Here is an 18530-nt window from a genome sequence, read left to right on the forward strand (position 1 = left end):
GATGCGCCAGGGGAAAGTGGTTCCAGTAAAACCACCGGAGGTGGCAAGAAAACTGCAGAATTCGGTGGAACTATCCCGTGGCGGAGGGGATCCCTCCTCAGCTTCGCCTTGGGACCATGGATGCAGCCTGTCCCTGGAATAACCCTTTCCCTCCACCCCTGATGCCTGCGTCCCACCTCCAGTGTGGCCTCTTCAGTTTCAGAGTAAGCCAGATGTCCCATCACGTAGATTTCATACAGACCTGATAACACTCTGAATTTGGCCTCTTCTCTACCTCACTGAACAGGGGTAACATTTGAGGACAAAGGTGCCATCTGTTTTTTGTTGTTGTTGTTTTTTAATCTTACCCAGTGCACATAGGACAGTGCCCAGCTCCCCACAGAGGGAACCAAGTTGGGATTCTGGGGGTACTGCCTTTGTAACTTAATAGGGGTTAATTAAGTCTGTTTCATCTAGACAGGATATTTGTGTGTGGCCATAACAAGACTTACAGTAGGGAGTATTACAAAAAAGTTTTCTTACCCTGGGACCCAGGGTATGAGACCGAAACTAAGGATTTTCCATGAGGAGGGAGACAGCTCCCTCTTCGTGCCAAGCCCCAGCTTGTGGGGAGCGGGTTCTGCCTGCCCTTCTGGTCTCCCCTCTTCCTCTGCACTCTCTCCCAAGGTCGAGGTCAGCGAGGCTCCTGGTGGGGAGTGGGGAGGACAGTCGCAGCCTCTGCCCCACCCTGTGCATCTAAGGGGAAGGTAGCTTACACAGTTTTTACAGCCTTATGTCAACTCTTGAAGTCTTTAGTCACTTGTGAAAAAAAACCCTTCGATTTTGGAACTAGGTTTTCAGTCTGTTGGATGCGGAGGTATGACTCTTACGTGGTGATCTTTTTGTTTTGATGCTGCGGTCCTAATGTAGCAGCTGGTACGCTTTCCTAACGGGAGGAGTGTGAGAGAAAATGCGTCTTTGTGCTACCGCTGGCCGGCTGGAAAGGGCTCGCATCAGCCCCCCGACAGCCGTGGCTTCCTGGGATTTGTGGTTAAAGGAGATAAAGCAGGTCGTTTTGGTTTTCAGAATCTTAGGGAACTTTATTAACCACACAATGTCCCTTAGTAGTCAAAGTGACGGCTCAGGCCGGGCTCAATTTTTTTCTCTCTTTTTTTTTTTTTTTTTTCCTAATGGTGGTATATTTTACTGCCCGCGGTCTAACCTTTCACATACTGACATTAGTAACGCCGCCAGTGATGATCACAGGGGAAGACAGAGTGCTGGCGTGGCGGGCACTGCTCTAAGCGCTGACCGTGCAGCCCCTGATTTAGTCTGGCCGTTCAGCAGTTACTCAAAGGAGCGCATTTTGACGGAAGTATAGGCTGCTGGTGCCCCTTTTCCGAGCCGTCTGATCTCCCAGAGCCCCTTCCCAGTTCAGTCTCTGCTCCCTCTGTCACCGTTGTCACCCCACAGTGGAAAACCGCCGGGACCAGGAGACAAGTGGCGGAACCCTGCCAGTGCGACCCAAGTTCGCTCCCTTCTCGCCCACTCTCAGCATCTCACGGCACTGGGAGAGTGCCAGGGGGACTCAGGCACCCCGACCTTGTGGCGCCCTGGATCTGACTTGGTTCATTCTGTGCTTCCCAACATCCAGAGCGAAGAGAAGAGAGCAGAGGTTGCCAGCTCTGAGGCCGTAGCTCCGGGGTCACTTGCACGCGTGACAGCGTGGGCCGGGCAGGTGTTCTCGCTGAGTGAAGTGGGGCTAGGGGTAAGATACGGGCACTCCTTCGGTGCACATCCGGAACTTGTAAGATAAGCTCACACTTCCAGCCGAGAGATACGCTCAGGCCCGTCTTTCTCAAAACACCTGACCTGGCTTCCATTTTCCATTAGACGTAGGAACAGAGAGAGGATTCTGCACTGCAAGAGGAACAACAGCACAAGAGCAGTAGTACCAGAGGGCAGCTGCACTTGACTTTAGCAGGAAGGAGACAGAGAGGGCGGGTGGGGACTGTGGCCAACTGGAATGCGCCGGTCTTGTCCACAGGGGCAACTATTATCTCAGCCCCAGAGCTACTGGATCTTAGAGTTTTTCAGGAGAAGCCGGATTTTGTGTGCAGATCTTCCAGTTTTTTAAATGTTAATTTAAATTTACAAACCAAAACACACAAAAAAAACCCCACTGTCTGGCAAAACACAACATGTGGCTATGGGTCTGTCACCTCCAAATTCAGGAATGTTCATTCTCACAAGATGGTCCTATCCTTGGGTAAGGAAGTAGGGAACGTTACCTGCAGAAGTACAGGGAAGATGGCCTGTAGGCCAGACTCGTTTAAAACATCCTCAAGGGGGCCCCCTGTGGTTCAGTCTGGTTCTCTTTAACATTTCAAGTGTCCCCAGCACAGTGCCTTACACACAGTAGAAGCTCAGCCAGACAGGGTTGTTGGTTTCTGCTTATATGCAAGTTTGGTTTGTGGTAGTTTGGGGCTATTCCGCTTCCAGGTAGCTGGTCCTTCGACAGCTCCTGCTTTCGAAACAACTTAACCTCTGAGCTTCAGTTCTGGATTCCTGGGACAGAGGAATCGATTGGTCCCCTGGTTCATCCAGTGTCTGAGGGAAGTAGGGTTGTGGAGTAGAGGCTTCCCCTTCTGGCCCAGGGGTGGGTGGGTGTGGGTGGCAGGGACACCAGACAAGGATGTGTGGACTGGGGAGCAGCGGTGGGCGTCTCCTTGGTACATCTTCTTTGGATTGGGATTTCCCCCCTGATAGAGACAGACAGTAGCTTGTTTTCCACTTCTGCATTTTGGTCATTTCTAACAGAGTCCCCCAGATAGCTCCATTACCTGTCTCTAGCTTAGAAAAGTCAAGTTCGTTTTCTCTAACGTGGCACCTAGTATGTCCTGGGAGCTGAGTTGGATAGAGGCATTTTAGGGCTTGGTTTCTTCTCAGTCATTTCCGGAAGGTTCTGGCTCACCCTGGTATCTAGATGGAGCATGTCCTTGGCAGGCTGGGGTGCTACTAGAAAAGCCAGAAAGAAAGTATATCTTGGTGCAAAATAAAACATCAAAAGTATAAAGGTATTTTGGCACATTGAGAGATGTTTTCTTAAAAAGCTACAAGTTAGGGGGAGCCTGGGTGGCTCAGTCAGTTGACCATCTGATTTCAGCTCAAGCCCCATGTCGGGCTCTGTGCTGACAGCTCAGAGCCTATAGCCTGCTTCAGATTCTGTCTCCCTCTCTCTGCCCCTCTCCTGATCGTGCTCTGCCCCTCTCTCTCAAAAATAAACAAACATTAAAAAGAAATTTTTTTAAGTTACAAGCTAGGCTTTAAGTGATAAATTTAAAGGATGTTGCAATGGCACATTTTAGTCTGAGGTTCTACAAACCACATCCTTCCTGCTAAATTTGACTGCTGCTTGTTTTTATAAAGTTTTATTGGAACACAGTGACACCTGTTTGCTTACTTATTGTCTGTGGCTGTTTATTGCCGTACAGTGCCAGAATCGAATAGCTGCAACAGAGACCGTGTGGCCCGCAGAATGAGAAATATTGAAAAAGTTGGCCAACCTGTGTTTTTAGTCATTCATCAAAGTATCTCCTTAGACTGAGAGCAACCGTTATAAGTATATGCAGTTCTTAGAAAAAGGAAGTTGATATTTCAAAACACAATCCTAGGAGAATGCTGGGCAATTGAAAATAGGAAATGTTCTCATTGCTGTTTTATCCACGTTGATTGACTCAGTGGATTGCTTGATGTTCCCTTGGTGTTTCCAGTTGAGATGTACTGGACCAGAATGCCCACACTTGGGTTCCTGAATGCATCCTTTGCAGGTGAATCCTTCTTCCCCAAATAAGCTGAGTAGATTTTTATCCTGCCAGTTTAGTTTATGTTTTTTAAGCAAACCTGTTTTACATCTTTTTTTATTACCTTTCAATTTATAAAAGATAAAGTGATTGTAAAGAAAAAAAAAGTTAGAAAATGGACAACAACACAAAGAAGGAAATTAAAAATTGTCCATAATTCTGTCACTGGGGTCCTCTCTCACTCGTGTATTATATAGCTCATTAGACACTTGATACTACGTATTAACAGTTTTTTCACCAAATTGGAAGCATATATGTACTGTTCTGCAACATGTTTGTTTGTTTGTTTTTAATTTTTTTAAGGTTTATTTCTTTTTGAGAGAGAGACAGAGTTCTAGCAGGGGAGGGGCAGAGAGAGAGGGAGGCACAGAATCCGAAGCAGGTTCCAGGCTCCGAGCTGTCAGCACAGAGCCCGACGCAAGGCTCGAACCCACCAACCGTGAGATCATGACCTGAGCCAAAATCGGACACTTAACCGACTGAGCCACCCAGGCGCCCCTGCAACATGTGTTTTAAAAGTTAATATATACTGAATATTGTCATATCATGAAGTATCCTTTTTTTACCATGTTCTTCATTATTACATAGTATCTTCATGTGTGTATTCCATGATTTACTTCATTTCTTATTACTGTCTGTTTTGGTTTTGAATTTTTTACAATTCAGAAATGACACTAGGTCTCTCTCTCTCTCTCTCTCTCTCTGATTCTTTCTTTGGGATAAATTCCTTGGATTAGAATCACTGGCTTAAAAAGTATGAAGTATTTCTAAGGCTTTCAGTAAGCTTTGCCAAATTGCCCTATAGATCTTTGTTTTTTATATACCCACAGAAGGGCATGAAAGCACCCAGATTTTGAAAGTAAATTAGAAAGGCTACTGTATTTTTATTTGAAAGATTTCAATAGGCAGAATATTGGTTTAGGTGGCCTTAACCTCATCCACTGCATGCTTGAATGTCAATGGTGAGCGACTGTTATTGTGGCTTCTCCTTCCCTTTTAGGCTCCCCCTCCCAAGCCACCGCGCAGGCAAGGAGGCTGGGCCGATGATTCCACGAAGGCTTCAAAGTAAGTGCGGCAGCTCGTGAGGGTGGAGGTGGGCATTTTGCTCTTGTGGGTTTTTTCTTTCAGTTTTTATAACAACTTGATTGAGGTGTAATTCCAGTTCCATGTAATTCACCCGTTTAAAATGGACAATTCAGTCCTTCCTGGTGCCTTTAACAGAGTTGTGCTACCAGCACCTCAGTCAGTTTTAGAACATTTTCATCACCTACCCCTTTAAAGAAACCTGGTACCCATTAGAGTTATTTCCCATGCCCTCCACCCCCCAACATCCCCAACCCTAGGCAGCCACCATTCTGCTTTCTATCTCTGTGACTTGCCTGTTCTGGACATTTTGCATAAATGGAATCGTACCTCATGTGGTCCTCTGTGACTGACTTTTCACTTGGCTTGACGTTTTCAAAGTTCATCCATATGTGGCATTCTGTGTTCTTTTTGTTTTATTTCATTTGTTATGTTTTAAATGTTTATTTATTTTTGGGAGAGTGAGAGAGCGGGGGAGGGACAGAGAGAGAGGGAGACAGAATCTGAAGCAGGCTCCAGGCTCTGAGCCGGTAGCACAGAGCCCGACGCGGGGCTCGAACTCACGAGCCGCAAGATCATGACCCAAGCCGAAGTCGGACGCTCAACCGACTGAGCCGCCCAGGCGCCCCTCTGTGTTCTTTTCTTAAAAAATGGAGGGGGGCACCTGGGCGGCTCAGTCGGTTGAGCATCTGAGTTCAGCTCAGGTCACGATCTCGCAGTTCGTGAGTTGCTAGCTGCTATCAGGACAGAGCCGGCCTCAGATCCTCCGTCTCCCTCTCTTGCTGTCCTTCCCCTGCTTACGCTGTCTCTCAAAAATAGATAAAACATTAAAAAAAATTTTTTTTAAATGGAGGTATAATCGACACACATTATATTGGTTTCATGTAAACAACATAATGATTCGATATTTGTATCTATTGCTACATGATCACCACAATGTACAAGTTAACATTCGTCACCATACGTAGTTACAAAAATTTTTTTTCTCGTGGTAGTTACAAAAATTTTTTTTCTCGTGCTGAAAACTTTTAAGATCCACTCTCTTGGCAACTTTCAAATATACAATACAGTATATATATTTTAATGTTTATTTACTTTTGAGAGAGAGAGACACACACACCATGTGAGCAGGGGAGGGGCACAGAGAGAGGGAGACACAGAATCCGAAGCGGGCTCCAGGCTCTGAGCCATCAGCACAGAGCCCCACGCGGGGCTCGAACCCATAGACTGTGAGATCATGACCTGAGCCGAAGTTGGACGTTTAACTACCCAGGCGCCCCCTGCAATACAGTGTTATTAACTGTAGTCACCACGCTTACATTCCATCTTCATGACTTAAGTCATTATATAACTGGAAGTTTGTACCTTTTGACCCTCGTTCTGTGTTCTTAAAGTAACTTTCTAAACAGAATGGAATGGCTGGTTAGTAATTGCAGGATTACAAACTACTTTGGTCTCTAATTCCTTGCACTAAGTCTTTGATGGGAAGTAAACCAGAAAAAAAATATTTACTACACCAGCAGGATGGCCAGCTTTCAAGTTTAACTATTTGATTTATACTTGGAAAAGGAATTTCTTTTTCTTGAAACATAGACATGACTCTTTTTTTTTTTTAAGGTTATTTATTTATTTTTGAGAGGGAGAGAGAGAGAACGCAGGAGGGGCAGAGAGAGAGGGAGACAGAGAATCCCAAGCAGGCTCTGTGCCGTCAGCACAGAGCCCAATGTGGGGCTGGATGTCACAAACTGTAAGATCGTGACCAGAACCAAAATCAAGAGCCAGTTGCTTAACTGACTGAGCACCCCAGGCCCCCCAGATGTTACTCTTGTTGAGAAATTTCCTTCAGCACTTATTGCCTTCAAAGTATATATTTTTCTAATTCTTTTCCTCCCTTCATTTACACACACACACACACACACACACACACACACACACACACACACACGTTTCCCCCTCTGAATCATTTGAAAACAAGTTGCAGACATCATGACATTTCACCTCTAAATACTTCAGCATGCATCTCTCAAGATTAAGGACATTCTCCAGATAATCACAGTATGATTATCATATCCAAGTAATTTCATAATGAATTAACAGTTAGTATATAGTTTATATTTAAATTTACCCAGTTGTCCCCAAATGTCTTTTATGGCTCCAGGATCCTGTCAGAGTTCACACATTGTGTTGAGTCGTTCTACCTCTTTATCTAAAATCATTTTTATTTAAATCTATCCGGATAAGTGCAGTTAAAGATAAATTTATCTTCTCTAAAATCTCTCTCTTGATCTGAAATAATTCCAATTCCTCCCCCGCTCTCCCAGACTTTTTTGAGGAGTCCAGGCCAGTTGTCTTACAGAATGTCATACATTCTGGTTTTCTCTGATTGGTTCCTCATGCTTAGGTTCAAATTGTAGGTTTCGGGCAAGAACAGGTGATTTTGTATACTTCTTATCATATCAAAGTGGCATAGAAACACGTACTCAGAGATGCCTCACTCCCATCCTTATTCCCTCCTCCTCATTCCCATCCATCCCATCCAGTAACCTCTGTATTAGTTTCTGGTCTGTCCTTCCTATCTTGTCTTTTTCTTGCTTTTGCAGAATTAAACACACACGTATGCAATTTTAATTTATTCTTCTTTGTTTCTATACATTAGGATTCAGCAAACTTTGACCCACAGGCTAGCTGCCAGTTTTCATAGATCATGTCTTATCAGAACACAGCCACACCCTTTCATTTTAAAAATTCAGATCTCTTATCTGTTTGGAATTAATTCTAGCCTACCATATAAAGCATGGATTCAGTTTTAATCTTTTTTGAAGTGGCTATTGCCCACGCCCGCCGTTTATTTAAAAATGCATCTTTCTCCAGGGAATTTAGAACCCATCTTTATCATAGTCTCCGTCTTTGTACCTGAGTCTCCTTTTGGACCTGTTACTCTGTTCCGGTGGACTTTCTGTCTGTCTGTACGCCAGTAGATGCCACGCTCTTTGCGTTATGGAACACAGCACTACTTTTCAGTGCTAACCGAGAACAAGAAGGTAACGCTGCAGTATTAGTGAGAGTCTTAGAGAGTAGCCCCATTTTTCTAAGCTATTAGGGGATTTTAGTGCTTGTAATAGCTGGAATTTATTTTGAAGTATGGAGATGAGACAAATCCTGTATCTGCTCCTTAGAGAACAAAAGAGAATCTCAAAAATGGATCTATTAAGTGAATGTATCAGTGTACGTATTAAAGATTGTTCCAGATCAGATCAGCTTGCTCTTGGAAAAAGATGCTTTTCCATTTCGTATGTTACTTCTCAGTGTATTGTCTTGCGTGGCTCCTTGGTCTGTGGCCTAGTCCTGAAGCTGCTGGGGGGCCCAGGCCTCCTCCTCGAACCTCCTCTCTTCGGCGTCAACCCTCACTCTTGCACGATCTCAACCCAGTCTTGGGAGTTTTACTATCACCTTCACAGTGACGACTTCAAAATATATATCCCTCCAGGCCTTTCCCTGAACATCCAGTTATCCACGTGATGTTTCTACTTGAAGACACAACTCGGTCATAGCACGTCTGAATCAGTCCTCTTCATTGCCGCCCCTTCCATCCCATCCCCTAACCTGTACCTCCCAGAGTTTCCCTCACATCTCCGTAAATGGTGACTCTTCTCTTCCCCATTTCCCAGGCCATAAACTTTGGAATCCTCTTGGACCCTTCTCTTGGTCTCAACTCATGTTCAGTCTGTCAGCAAACTGGCTCAGGTCTACAGATGAAATACATCTGCTGTGTGTCCTGCCAGTGCTTGGCTACAGTCACCGTCATTTTTAGCATTGACTCAAGTGAGAACGTCCTGACTGGTCTCCTCCCTTCATCCTTGCCTCCCTCCGTCTTATCTCTACGGAGGCAGAGTGACTTTTTTAAAGCATAAGTGAGATCATTTCACGTCTGTTGAGAACTCTCCAGTGGTATTCCCCGTAGTCAAAGTACATCACAAAGCTTTTACCATGGCTTACAAGGCTCTACCTGACCTCACTTTATATAAAGTAGCACCCTGGTCACTCTGTGTTCCCATCTCTTGCTTTATGTGCCAGCATGTGACATATATGCATACATGTGCGTGTGTGTGTTTGTGTACACGTGGATATGTTACCTTTTTCTCTCTACTGTGATATAAACTTCTTGAGAGGAGACATACTCTGATTTACCTATGCCCAGTACCTCGAATAGTGCTGGTCCATAGTAAGTGCTCAGTGACTGTTTATTGAACATATGAGTGATCGCATCAGTGTTTTTGCTATCAGATCGAGCCACTCTGCTATCAGTGTGGAAAGTGGAGGTCTGAAAGGTTGGAGCCGCTTTGGGGAAGGTACTAGTCTGTATGAAGGAAGATAAGAGCTGAACTAGGGCACTGGTGTGAGCACGGAGAGGAGAGGAGCTTTGGAGACGTTTCGGAGATAGAGTTCACGGACGTGCCATTGGTCGGAGGTAGGGCAAAGGAGGGAGGAGGGGAGGGTCACCACAAGGCGCCTCGCTTTGATGGCTGGTTGGGTAGTGGTGCCGTCAGATAGGGAATGCAGGAGAAACCTGATTCGTAGGCTGGTGGTGGTCCACATAGATAATTTCCACAGTTTGGGAGTCTGGAAGGGAGGTCAAAGGAGAGGTGCAACTTGGATCATCTACGCAAATAGAAGTCAAGGATGGAGCCTTGGATTTGGCTGTTTGGAGGTTACTAGGGACCTTTGAAAAAGTGGTACTGTGATTTGCACTGGGGCAGAAGCCAGATGATGGGCTGAAAAGGAATGGAGGCGGGAAATGGTGATCTGGTCTCCTTCCCTGAGAAAGAAAGGAGATAATGGGACGGTATTTGGGAGTGGTTTGTGTTGAGAACGATGTGTGTAATACGTGGGGAAAGAGTGACTGCAGGTGAAATAGGGATTTGACCAAGCAGATCCTTGGAAGGATAGGACCTTCCAAGAGAGATTAATTAACCTTGGACAGAAGGAGGCGAGGACGTTTTTCCTCCAAGATAGGGAGCTTGGACAAGTTGGGTAAGTGATCAAGAAGAATTCAGGGAGTAGGGAATTGGGGGAAGTTCATTTTGGATTGGCCTCTTGGTTTTCTTCTTTTTTCAAAGTAGAAAGGTACACTGTTGAGTTCACTGGAGCAAAGGAGAGCTGGTCTCAGGAGGCAGGCGGAGTAGATGTGAGGCAGGAAGAGGATGGGCACTGACTAAGGGTGAGAGAGGCCGTTCTTGGGCTACATTGAGGAGCTGCCTGTTCGGGTCGGAAAACAGGGGCTCCTGCTCCTACAGGGCACAGTACAGAGTGCCCCCTGCCCTGCAAGAGTTTCCGTTCAAATTGCAGGGTCAGGCATTTTCATTCACAAAAATGGTGAAAGGAGCACATCGCAAGTGAGAAACAGACTGGCTAACACTGGTGATGTGACCTCAGAGAAGAGAGTAATCACAGTGGTTAGGGTCCCTTGCAGAGGAGATGGGGGTCTCACTGGGTGGATTCTCACGCACAAAGAGGATCAGGAGGAGAGCACTGTAGTTCAAGGACATGTAGGCAGAAGTGTTGGGGGGGCAGTAACCTTACTGTCAGTCTGCTTAGAGTAGAAAATTCACACTGGAAATACTCGACTTAAGTTCTTCTGAAAGGATAATAATAATGGCATGGATTCAGTTCAGGCTGCTAGAACAGAATGCCCTTGACCGGGTGGCTTAAACAGCACACGTTTATTTCTCACGTTTATTTCTAGTTCTGGAGGCTAGAAGTCTGAGATCAAGTTGCCAGCATGGTCTGGTCCTCACTGAGGGCCCTGTTTCTGGATATATCCTTACGTGGCCTTCCTCGCTGTGTGCACACAGAGAGAGGCAGGTCTTGTGTTTCTCCTCATTTTATAAGAGTACCAATCCCATCCTGGGGGCTCTACCCTCATGACTTCATCTGACTCTGATTAGCTCCCAAAAGCCCCACCTTCAAACACTGTCACAATAGAGATTAGGGTTTCAACATGTGCATTTGTGGGGGGACACAAACATTCAGTCCATAGCTGCCCCTTATATGTGCATTACACCAACTCTCTTGGGTAGGTTCCATTCTCTACGGTAGATATCCCTCTACAAGGGAAGGAGGTGGAAAGTGAGGCTGACAGAGGTCTACAGCTCTGTTGTTGCCAGTGGGAAGTAGAAGACCTATTTCCAGATACGATCCGGGAGCTCATAGTCAAGGGATACGAATTTCTGGGATTATTTTATTTATGTCAACACCGCCCAAGGTAGAGAGCAGAGCGTGCGTCAACCACCATACTGGCTAGAGATGTTGGTGCCGGAACTCATGTGCTCACTCCTGAGCCACAGGAAAGGGCTGTATTCAGGAATTCCATGGGACCTGGGATCACTACCTTTCCCTTCTCCCGGCACCACAGTCACAGCCGTGCCGAAGATTCCATCTTGGAGCCAGGCTGTCCTGGGCTCTGAAGTTGCCTGAGGTGGGGCCCTCATGGCCTGTGGGTCGCTGACTTGGCCATGAAGAACAGAGCTGAACGAGAGGCAACTGGACTTGGTAAAGAGAGGAAGGAAAGGTAGAGTGATTAAGTTTTGTCTCAAAGTGTCTGTTTTTGGGTTTGTCCCTGCATTGATCTGCAAGGGAATGAGGCAAGTAATGGCCCCTCAGGGACTTTCAGGACTTTGCTCTCAATGTCAGCCGTCATTTTCAATCACCCTCTCCCTCCCAGCCATTAATTTTGGCCCAGGATCATGGGGACTTGTCCATCTATCACTCCTAATTGACACTAAATGATCTGTCAGTTTATTGATGAACGGCAGGAGTGGAATTGTCACAATATATTTTACTTTCTAACAACTCCTCCTGACAATTTTACCTTGTCCATCTCACTCTCCTCACATAAATCTCCATTGGCCGCTCATTCCTTCTCCTGGGCTGTTCTGGTGCCAGCCCTTCCACACCATCTGCACGCGTCAAGGACATCAAGATGGCGGGAGAACAGCCGAGTGCTGGTCCTGAGGTTGCCCCCTTCCCTCCTCCTTCCCTCCCTCCCTCTCTCTCTCTCCCTCTCTCCCTCTCTCTCTCTCTCTCTCTCTTTTTAATAGCATAGATGTTCCAAGAATACTAAAGGGCTTCTGTCCTCTCTCTCTCTGTGTCATTGCCATACCGGAGTCTCTCTACCTTGGTGTTAGCAGGGAATAGTTCATTCTTATTAGGCTACAAAAGTGTGAAAGGCAAAAACTCAGAGCTGCCGGGCGCCTAGGTCTATAAGCACAGTTGCAAACACGTTTTGTCCTCTCACACCAGCATCGTAACAGGCTTTCTAGTCCCACAGAAGTCAGTTTCTTAGCCTGGAGGGTAGGTTAGCTGGAATTTCACCACTGGTGTGCCCTGGGCTGCACTGGGAGCACAGGTGTGCCCAGATGCTTGTGCTCTGCCTCTGGGCCAGACCCAGAGTTGCCAGGGCCCTGAGGCTGGTCGCGTGTAACCATGAGCAGTCTTGTTTGTCACCTCAGGTTTCCACTAAAATGACAGTTTTAAGTGGTTTTTTTTTTAATGTTTATCTATTTTTGAGAGGGAGGGAGGGGCAGGGGACAGAGGATCCAAAGCAGGCTCTGTGCTGACAGCAGTGAGCCTGATGCAGGGCTGGAACCCACAAACCATGAGATCATGACCTGAGCCAAAGTCAGATGCTTAACGGACTGAGCCACCCAGGCACCCCGAGTTTTAAGTATTTTAAGTTTTGAGAAAGATGAAGGAAATATATATATATGTATGTATATCTACGTACACACACACACACATATATATATAGTACTGGGTTTTATGTCGATATATGTATATGGATGTATATATGATGTAGTTATTTAGTCTTAAGAAGGTACACATATGGGTGTGAAAAATCTTTTATCGTCTACGAGGTCAAGGATGATTAGGGAAGCTTGACAACATAGAAAGAATGTCATTGTTTCCCCTCCCTCCTTCCTCTCCTGCTGCAGGTAATTTTTATTAACTGATAAGACTGTTTTTGTTTATTAACTGCCATCCCATTATCATGTTTTCTGAAATTAAAAATGATTCCTTAATGCCATCTCATATACTCAGATATTTCCATTGTCTCAAAGATGTTGTTTTACAGTTGGATTGTAAGAAGGCAAATCAAGGTCTACACCTTATATCTAGTTACCAGATGTCTTTAGTCTTCCTTGCATTCTGCAACATGCCCCCCACCTCCCTTTTATCCCCCATGCCATTGATTTTTTTTTTTTTTGTGGAGGTGGGGGGAGACTTGTCTCATAGAATGTCCCACCTTCAGGATTTGGCTCATTGCTTCCTGCTCATGGTGTTTAGCTTGCTCCTCTGTCCTTCATGTTCCTTGTGAAGCTGATAGTTAGATCTAGATTAACTGCAGGTTACATCCAGGCTCACTGTTTTGGCAGGAATACTTGGCAAGTGGTGCTATGCCCACACTGCGACATCACATCCGAAGGCACGGGCAGGCATGAGAGGAGCAGGTGTGCGGGCGGTCCACGTGACACGAGGCTGCAATTGATCAGCGGGGTCAGGGGCGTGCCCCCCATTTCACATTGCCCACCAGACTCCTACCTAGAGGCCACGGTGTCCATTGGGGATCGTTGCCTAGAGCCATGATTTCAATCGAAGGATGTCAAGTGGTGATTCTCCAATTTCCCCTTAACAAAACTTCTTGTATAAAGAACTTTCTCTTGCCGATTATCTGGCTGCCTGAAACACAGTTTATAATCCTGCCTCCTTGCTCCCTCCAATCTTTATTTCAAAAAGTTTCAAACCTGTAGGAAAGTTGGAAGGGTAGTACATCAAACACCTTGCCGGGTAATGTTTTACCCCCCATGGCTCTTTCTCATTCTCTGTTTATTTTGAGTTTTTCTCTTTTCCTGAACTGTGAGAGAGCTGCAGCTGCCTCTGCCTTCGCATTAGTAGTAACTAGTAAACAGTTACTTTACAAGAGACTTTTGCCCATATTTTTTGCTTCTGAGTCTGTAGTGCCTGGCACATTCAGGTGCTCAGTACACAGTTGATCGGTGAGTGAGTTTTAGACAGTAATTAAAAAGAGACCAAGTATCCCTCGGTCCACCGAAGTAAAAGATCTTAATCGACCTTCAGATTTCATCAGTAAGCATAATATTGTTTATTTAGTTTTTCAAGAAAAACAAAACGGATTAGAAGTACGGAGAATTTATTTTCCACCTGCGGTCCTCAGTCACAGCAAACCCAGAATCGGTATGGCTGGACCAGGGGTCCTGGGCACCGTGGGTGAACAGTTACTTGGTTCTCAGTGAGGTCAGCCATTAGAGAAGAATGTCTACGATTGGGTGAAATCGGATGAGGCCGTCACATGTGAGGTGGTAAGAAGGGAAAGTCCTTAGTAGCGAATCGTGCACCCATTTCCAGCGGCTGTATCCAGGGCTCAGGTGCCTTGTCCCTGGAGATGCCCACAAGAGCCCCCTGCATAGTTGTCACAACTTTCTATCACATGCTTTCTTCTACATTTACACGTCTCCTCTGTAGGGCCTGCAAGATACAGCAGATTCAGAAAAGGTAGCCTCGGGGCTCAGCAACAACAGATGGCTTAAATGTACACCGCACATTTGCTTGTTCTGTGTAGGCTCCCCGAAGAGTCATTGCTGGCTTTGCTCTCCACTTACATTCAGAGCCTGGACAGAGAGCTGATAAAGGAAGGTCTGCATACATTTCCATTGTAACTGAACTTGGAGAATTCACGGTTGTTGTTGTTTGTTTGTTTTAATGTTTTTAGCATTTTTTTCATTTTTTGAAAGACAGAGCATGAGCAGGGGAGGGGCAGAGAGAGAGGGAGACACAGAATCCCAAGCAGGCTCCAGGCTCTGAGCTGTCAGCACAGAGCCCGACGCGGGGCTCGAACCCACAAACCGCGAGATCATGACCCGAGCCGAAGTTGGCTGCTTAACCGACCGAGCCACCCGGGCGCCCCTGTTTTTTGTTTTTTTTTAATTAGAATTTAATTGCATTGTTTGTTGCTAGAAATCCAGTATGTTCAGTAGGATCTGAAGAGGAAAGAACACCTGGACCGTGTTCGTTGAAATAACTCACCAAAAAGAAGTCTCCTCCCTGAAGTAGTGGAAAGTGTGGACTGTGCCGAGCTCATTCTATCCTTAGGCCTTTCCTGTCTTCACACACTTGTACCATTTTGGTAGATTGCATTTGCCTTGGTGGCCGGTAGGTGGAAAGGAGCAAGAATAATGGGCAGATATGACAGGACTTAGCAGAGCTGCTCTTTCCCACTCGGCCCTGCAGCACACAGCAGTGAGGTCCTTACTAACGTCCCCCTTCACATAGATTCCTGCGTCTGAGTTCCTTGTATAACCCCGTGTCATCTTTTGAGACATTAGAACTCCTAGTGAGTCTTAATTATATTTATTTTAAATACATTAGAAACATGCCTAGCACAGAAGGGTAAGGAAGAATGGTAGGAAGCTACATCTCTCTTTCCCTGCCCCCAGGCACTCAGTTTCCCTTCCTGGAGGCAGCCACTGACTGTTCCCCAGTATCCTTCCAAAGATACTCTGTGCATTTACAAAAAATATAGATTAATATATCCTCTTATCCCCTCACATAAATGGTAACCTATCTCCTCTGCGTTTTTCTCTTATCATATGACAGTATTTCTTGGTGACCTTAAGAATCTCAATACAGAATAGAACTGCCTCACTTTTAAGGGCTACATAGTACTCCAAAGTTTCCTATCTCAGTAAAAGCAATCATAAGCCGCCAATAGGGTGATATTTTCCCAGGTGGAAAGCAGACTTCCGACGTTGATTCATGTACTAGCCATCACATGACCCTTTGGAAAGTCTCATAAAGCCTGGAGGCAAGGTTCGTATAGACCCCGTGGGCTAAGGAAGAGATACGAAGCATGGATCAGCCTTTTCCTCTTTGAGGTTCTGGGGGGGGCGCATTTTCGTGCACTTCCACTTAGGCTGATCCAGTGATGTTCCGTTCAGAGCAAGCAGAGATGTTCTGAGTGATAGTCGCTAAAGGGTAGAGCCCTGGATGGCTCGTCTGGTGTCGCAAAACCAATTTACTTATGCAAATGACTAAATATGAAATAATTGGAATCTTGCAATTCTGTCAAGTGCCTCCCAATTGAAGGTGATAGCAGTCTGTTCCTGTAAGCCCCACGTGGAGTAGCATTTGGCCACCTCACTCCCCACTGTGAAAAGTGGAGCAGTCTCCCTGACACGTGGCCCTAGTCCGTCCTCTCCCTGGAGCAGAAGTGAGTACCTGGCACCCAGGGAGGAGGGGAGGAGCACGTGCGGTGACTTGAGGTAAACCTGTTGCCCACGTTTGTGCACCAGGGGAGAGACAGCATCCAATGGCTGTTTCCAAGGGCTTGGGTCAACGGAACTGCTTCCCAGTTGCCTGTGTGACGGCCTGTAGGGAGGCCTGTGTGGCGGCCTGTGTGGCGACCTGTAGGGAGGCTTGTGTGGTGTGGTGGCCTGTAGGGAGCCCTCCCAAAAGACTACAAAGTCCAGGCCCTGATCCCCACCTCCCCTGAAGCTGCTCTCAGCTTCCTTTCAAGCCCTCAGCTTTTCTTAACAAGTCCAGCTACTGTTGAATTTTATTTTCGTAACTGAAAACCAGGAGTGGTTCTAGAGTGGGTTCTTCACATGTCCTGTGAGTGAAGGCTTTGACTTGTGGCTCTTTGTCATTTCTCATTTTGCAGAAGTACAAGTTCTCCTGTGACTAGAGCTGCTCATTTCGTAGAGCTGGGGGTAGGATTGTAAAGCAGAAGGGTCTCTGAAGGTCACGAAAGAAATGATAGGCCTACAGGAGTATCCCTTAGATAACAACAGCCCAAACGCCCACAGCGTCCTGTGGAGTATTCCTTTGTCTCTCTGGATTATCACACAGTGCAGAGGTTTGAAGCTAGAAGGTTAGAGCCAGTTTCATCCCATCTCCTGTCAAATTCTAGTGCCTCTTCTTTTTTTTAATTTATTTTTTGAGAGAGCACAAGCCAGGGAGGGGCGGAGAGAGAAGGGGACAGAGGATCCGAAGCAGGCTCCGTGGTGTCTGTGCAAAGCCCAACGTGGGGCTCAAACTCAGGAACTGGGAGATCATGACCTGAGCTGAAGTTGGACGCTCAACCGACCAAGCTACCCAGGTACCCCAAATTCTAGCATCTCTAGCAGGGTTGGTGCAGGGTCTGTGTGAACCCCTCCATTGGTGGGGAACTCAATGGAAGCATATGTTTTTACAAAGACTTTTTAAATCGTGCGAGCAAGCCAAAAGCACTTTAATGACGTAAAAACTCAAACAAGACAGATAAAGCTAAATTTGCCTGAAGCCGCTATCTTGTCCAAGCCTAGTCGTCTCTCTGGAAGTAGCTACTGGTAACAGTTCCTTGGTTATTTTTTACCAATAACAGATATTCAATATATAATTGTATACAATAGATATGCTTATATATGTGTGTGTGTGTGTGTGTGTGTGTGTATTTTTTTTAACATAAATGGGATCATGCTAAGGGTGTTCTGCTCCTAAATTTTTTTCATTTTTCACCTAACAGCACATCTGGAAATCTTTTAGTCCAGGTAGATTTTCTTTATTTTTCTAACTGCTACATTACTATCCTGTGGTATGGACGCACTATTCCTCTGTTGGTGGGCATTTAGGTTGTTTCTAATTTATATGCCATTATCAACCCCCTGATTTCTTTTTTTTAAATTTATTTTTAACATTTATTTATTTTTGAGAGACAGAGACAGAGCACGGGAGGGGGGGGGGGTGTGGGGCAGAGAGAGAGGGAGACCCAGAATCCGAAGCAGGCTCCAGGCTCTGACCTGTCAGCACAGAGCCCAGCTCGAGGCTCGAACTCACAAACCGTGAGATCATGACCTGAACTGAAGTTGGATGCTCAACCGACTGAGCCACCCAGGCGCTCCAACCCCCTGATTTCTTGTCAACAACTTGTCTTTAGGAAATTTGTAGCCTCACCCTGTGATCCGGATTCTGCCTTCCGGGGCCCCACTGCAGAACCCGTGTACGGGTAGCCCACATATCTTGCCCACCCTCCTTGTTGAATGGATGAGACACACACACACTATTTATTGTGGCTTTTGTCCTGGGCACTGTCCTAAGCATAGTTGTTTTGCTTTATCTTCAAAACAACCTCAGGAGCTGGTACTATTATTATCCTAGCTTACAGATGAGGAAATAGAAGTTCAGAAAAGTTAAATAACTTGCTCAAAGTCACATGGCTCGTAAGGAACCAGCCAGGACTTGAACCCAGGTGAGTCTGACTGCGGGGTCATGCTCTTGTTCTCTGTGTCTCGCTTCCTTCCATTTTTATGCCCTTGGCTCCTGATACCGTGCCTTTGCACGTGGTAGACCCCCAGCAGACGTTCCCCGAGGGCTGTTTGGACATAGCTCCAGCATGTTCAGCCCGTGGGAAGAATGGCAGGGAGCGAATGCTTGCCCTTAACCTCCTCTGGCCTACCTGTGTGCAGAGCGGAGCTCCAGCCAGCCGCCTGGCCCTGGGAAAGTGAGTACGGAGGATGCAGCCTGCACTTAGGGGCACGAGCCAAGGCCGTGCCA

At 46.2% G+C, this 18530-nt stretch overlaps 1 protein-coding gene across 2 annotated transcripts in view; it reads left to right on the plus strand.

Annotated features, from left to right (window-relative positions):
• IFT43 (intraflagellar transport 43) overlaps nt 1–18530 on the plus strand; it is an 80787-nt gene that overhangs the window by 24442 nt on the left and 37815 nt on the right. For both annotated transcript variants that reach the window (XM_042943860.1, XM_042943861.1), the window contains exon 3: nt 4843–4907. In XM_042943860.1, coding sequence (XP_042799794.1) covers nt 4843–4907 — 65 coding nt within the window. The remainder of the gene's footprint in view (nt 1–4842; nt 4908–18530) is intronic.

The sequence above is a fragment of the Panthera leo genome, chromosome B3 (genome assembly GCF_018350215.1).
Source record: "Panthera leo isolate Ple1 chromosome B3, P.leo_Ple1_pat1.1, whole genome shotgun sequence".
In the NCBI taxonomy this organism is placed as follows: Eukaryota; Metazoa; Chordata; class Mammalia; order Carnivora; family Felidae; genus Panthera; species Panthera leo.